General features: G+C 33.5%; 1 protein-coding gene across 6 annotated transcripts in view; it reads left to right on the top strand.

Annotated features, from left to right (window-relative positions):
- Positions 1-5,010, top strand: part of LOC107688003 (interferon regulatory factor 2) — a 25,337-nt gene that overhangs the window by 4,679 nt on the left and 15,648 nt on the right. For all 6 annotated transcript variants that reach the window (XM_016485537.1, XM_016485542.1, XM_016485541.1 and 3 more), the window contains exons 5-7: positions 780-817; positions 935-1,040; positions 3,384-3,539. In XM_016485537.1, coding sequence (XP_016341023.1) covers positions 780-817; positions 935-1,040; positions 3,384-3,539 — 300 coding nt within the window. The remainder of the gene's footprint in view (positions 1-779; positions 818-934; positions 1,041-3,383; positions 3,540-5,010) is intronic.

Below are 5,010 nucleotides of genomic sequence, written 5' to 3'. Positions count from 1 at the left end.
CGCACATAATCACACACACACACACACACACACACACACACACACACACACACGCGTGATAAAAATATTTGCATTATAGTAAAACTACTATGTAATAGTATATTGCGAAACATCTGTCTTTAAAAATGTTTTTTTGGGGCGAATCTCATAAAGGCTGACAAGAAAATGTGTCAAACATTTGTCATATTTCACCTAAAAAAAATTATTAGACTTTGCATATGCATGAATAACTTTGTGTGTATACACACGCACATTATTTGTATGTGTGAGAATAAATGTGCTTAATTTTCATGAAAATAATATCATGTTAAACAAAAACAATTGCCACTGACAATAATAATTACAAACAAAAAAATTATATGAAATGTAAAGCATACAGAATCATTTATATAAAGATAAAAATGTTTACATTATAGTGAAAACAGCATAATATTGTTCCTGTGGCTCAGTGGTAGAGCATTGCGTTAGCAGCGCAAAAGGTTGTGGGTTAAATTCCCAGGGAACACACATACTGGTAAAAAATGTATAGCCTGAATGCACTGTAAGTCGCTTTGGGTAAAAGTGTCTGCTAAATGCATTAATTAAATATTATATTGTGAAACATCTTAATCTTAATTTTTAAAATAAAATTAAATATCCTGTTTTTTGTTATGATTTGGGGGTGAAATAGGCTCTAGAAATTTTCTTGACAGGTTTTGTGACATCTGCCGTTTTGATACTTTCTGAAGTGCTATTTATTTGCATGCACTGATCTAGATTTGTGTGTCTGTTTCTCAAAGGAAAAAAGAGAGGAATTGAAAAAGAAGAAAAGATAAAGGTATGGACGTTCACTCTTGTGTATATTTTGTAGCTGTCAGAAATGCTCTAATCAAAAAAAGGTTATGAGATTAATTGACACAGATGTGAATATAATGTGTGTGTGTGTTAACTGCAGGCAGTGCGGCCATGCCCTGTGCCTTCGAGCTGGGAATACAGTAATGGCTCTTCAGCTTGTAAAACCCCAGTCACAGTCAAGCAGGAGGCAGATTACTACAGTACAGGTTGGTAGTGAACTTCCTGCTCCGCCCTGCACACCTGTGTTTAGTGAGTATATTCAGGTGGAACCTGTTCTCGACAGTCTAGCAAGAAAGGAGTTACGATCTGAAATGCTATCTACTCTATGGGTTAGTTTTTATCTGTACACTCTCTCTGCTGTACATTTTGTTTCTCTGCTCTCCAAAACAGATCATTGTGAGTCATCTATTAGCAACACAGTCCAGGTGTAATTTAGCTAAATTCTAGACTAAAGAAAATCTGTTTGACAGATCTGTTTGCTATTTGAGGGAGTATTAAAATTTGAGCCTTTTTTAAACAGAAGCTTAAAATAACCCTGAAACCTAACACTTTTGATTGACTTGAATGGTGTATTTATTATTAGTATTATTATTTTATTTTAATAATAATAATAACAATAATAATAAATGTTTGAAAATATATTTGATACAAAAATACTACTACTACTACTACTACTAATGATTAATATTAAAATAATAATAATAAATATACATCAAGCTATTTTTATGTTAGGTATTGTTAGCTATTATAAGTGTTAGGTTTTATGGTTATTTTAAGTTTCTCTTTAAAAAAAGTATTAATTTATTAATATAGTATTTGTTATAAATATATTATCCTTTCCAATTCTGTCTAAGTTCAACCAGAGCACAAGTCATGCTTTTTTAAAGAGAAACTTAAAACGACCCTAAAACATAACACTTTTGAATGGCTTGTTGTGTATTTATTATTTTAAATTAATTAATTAATAATAATAATAACTTATATATGTAGCAAATATAATCAATCAAATATATTTTTATTATTATTATTATTTTAAATATTTGTTATAAATATATTACCCATTTAAATTATGTCCAACCAGAGCACAAGTCATTCTTTTTTAAAGAAAAACTTAAAATAACCCTTAAAAACAAAACTCTTTTGAATGCTTAATGTGTATTTATTATTTTATTTAATAATATAATACACTTTGTATATACTGTATGTATCAAATAGTAATTCTTATATATTTTTTTCAAATGTATTATTATTACACATTAAGTTGTTAAAAGATGTTATCTCTCAAGTTTATTTTAGGATTCTCTTTAAAAAAGCATGACTTGTGGTTTCAGAGAATATGAAAGGGTCTTTGAAACACAACAGCATTTTGTTCTGTGTTCCTCAGCCACTTTTTGCAAAAACCCAGAATGCTTTAGGCTTCTCTTACAACAGTTGATTTTGCTGTGCCTCTCCTGTCCTAGTTTAACACATGCATCACTTCACAGCTGTTTGACATTCTCTCACATTTCTCTGCATTCACAAAACTACAAAATCAAAAACTTTATAGACTTTAACTACTTATGGCACTGAAGTTGACCTATAGAGTAAGTTTTATACGCAATGCCAGCAGCCGTGTTCACATCGCCAACACATGTAAACCCAGTGTTTCACAATGTTGGGAGTTTGAGTTAGTAAAGAGCCATTTGATTTGCCTACTGTTGAATTTGTATGAATGGCTGGTGTTAAATGAATAGTTAGTGACATAATGAAGGTAAGGTTTTGTAAAAGGTTATGTCAATGGTCATATTTCACTGCATAATCAAAAAAAATATATTTATTTTTTTTCTTAAAGAAAAAAAGTCAGTTTTCCCCACCAAATTCCCATAGAAATAATTTTATTTTTATTAATGAAAATTTGTGTCCTTTCAAGACAATGATTTTTTAAAAACAACATGAATTAAATTCAGTACAACAAATGCAACCACGACATACAAATACATAAAGAATTTATGCAAAGTATACATTTTTTTACTAATTTATTTCGGGGGGGGGTTTAGGTGACAATACAACTCAAATGTTCTTGACAGATTTAAGTAAGATTTGTCTTTTACATTTTGGATGGGATATGATCACACTACACCTATCATTCTGTCGCAGACCAGTTTATCCAGATCTCCTTGTTACTGTGTTTGTTTAATCACATCCACTGTTCTCTCTTTCCCCCTTCAATTTCACTAACGCACTCGATCGGGGTTAAAGGTGAGCATAGCTTGTGTTTGTTTTGTCATGTGGGGTTTGTGATACACATCGAATTGGCAAAGCAAAATCAACTGCAACGTAATTGATTTACAGACAGCCTTTCAGCTGGTTAATTTGCTTTTAACCTTGTTTCCACTGCATCATTTCAATATGGAGTCATGGGAAATAGAGTTCAGCTACATGGACCGGAGGGATTGCGTCCAGAGTGAAAAATGACCCAGATCTGGCTCACTCCCCCTTAAGAAACACGTTCACTTCCCACTTCACTGTTCTCTATATTCACTCTCTCTTCCCTGTTCTCCCTTTCTCAGAGGCCGGTGGGCGGAGCCCAGCGGACGACCACCTGATCATTAACGATCTGCCTGACGTGTGTCAGACCATCGAGGTGGTGACGGAAAACGAGGAGCAGGCCGTGACCTCCAGCGACCTGTACCCCTTACAGATCTCCCCCGTCTCCTCGTATGGAGGTTGGCTTGACAAATATACTCTCAATCCTTTAGCCATGACTATATTCACAGTGCAGCATTGCTTTGAGATCCTTGGTTTTTGAATTTTGATGGTTTTGGACCGTGATAACAATTGCACTTATCCAGTTACAAAATAATCAACAGTTATCTGTGCTTAGTGGTTTCCTCGTATGCTCCAGACATATTGAACTTGTGTAGGAGGCGTGGGTTTGAATTTGCCCCAATCCAGTTCCATTTGCTGAAATATTTTGACTTTTTAATTAATATAAATGTCCAGAGCTCCAAACCACCCTGTTGTTTGCTTTGTAGTGGCCAGTGAAAACAGATACAGGCGGTAGATTTGATCTTGTGTGACATAAGCTACATTGCAAAAAAAATAATTTTCTCACTTAGTATTTTTGTCTTGTTTTCCAGTACAAATATCTAAAAATTCTTACATCTAGATACATTTAAGAAAATGATTTAAGATATCAAGTCTTGATTTCTGGAAAATGTTTCAAAATTAAGTTAGGCTTAAAACATGAATATAATATCTGTCTATGGGGAAAATATAGGGAAAAAATTATCTTGTTTTCGTTTTGAATTAAGTTTATGTTTCTTTCCCCATTGACATATTTTTTTCTTGTTTTAGGCATAAACTCAATTAATTTTGATCATTTTTCAGAAAACAGGACTTAATATCTTTAAGTGTTGTGCTTTTCAAGTAAATGGATTTTTATTTTTATATATCTGTCCTGAGGCCCGTTTCAGAAAGGAGGTTTAGTGAAAACCCTGAGTGTGTTAACCCTGAAATGAGGGGAACTCTGGGTTTTCAGTTTCAGAATGGAAGGTTTGTCAAACCCGAGAGAGCAGAGTAAGTCAAGCCCGTTTCTGAAAGAGAGGTAACTTACACTGTGAACCTAACCTGGGGCCCGTTTCAGAAAGGAGGTTGAGTGAAAAGTCTGAGTATGTTAACCCTGAAATGAGGGATTTAAATACTTAATTCATTCATGCACGCTGCAAAAATGCTTTTCTTACGAAGTATTTTTTTCTTATTTCAAGTACAAATATAAAAAAAATCTTAAATCAAGATGGATTTTCTATATAAGAAAATTATGTAAGATATTTAGTCTTGTTTCCTGGGGGGATCTAAATTAAGTGCATTTTACTTAAGTAAAATTATCTGCCAGTGTGGTAATAAAAATAATCTTAATGCAAACGGAAAACAAGATTATTCGGAGTGTCTATTACTAAGTGCAAATATACCGTAGCTCTGCCCTCCAATGTGACACAAGGTTAAATACGACGCGTATGAATAATGGCTTCAGTGATGTAGGCAGTAACGTGTTGGGTGCGGAGAACTAGCTTGTGACGCGATTGATCAGGTTCGAGTCTGGCTTTTGCCGAGCTCGCTCTTCTCACTTTTCCCATCACATATCACATTAGAATTTATTTTCAATAAAAATGAAGAAAATGTTCTAAAAGTGGAAGT

Source organism: Sinocyclocheilus anshuiensis, unplaced genomic scaffold, assembly GCF_001515605.1.
Source record: "Sinocyclocheilus anshuiensis isolate Anshui unplaced genomic scaffold, SAMN03320099.WGS_v1.1 scaffold189, whole genome shotgun sequence".
Classification (NCBI taxonomy): domain Eukaryota; kingdom Metazoa; phylum Chordata; class Actinopteri; order Cypriniformes; family Cyprinidae; genus Sinocyclocheilus; species Sinocyclocheilus anshuiensis.
Note: the sequence above shows the minus strand (reverse complement) of the source record. Positions and strands in the feature narration are given on the sequence as shown.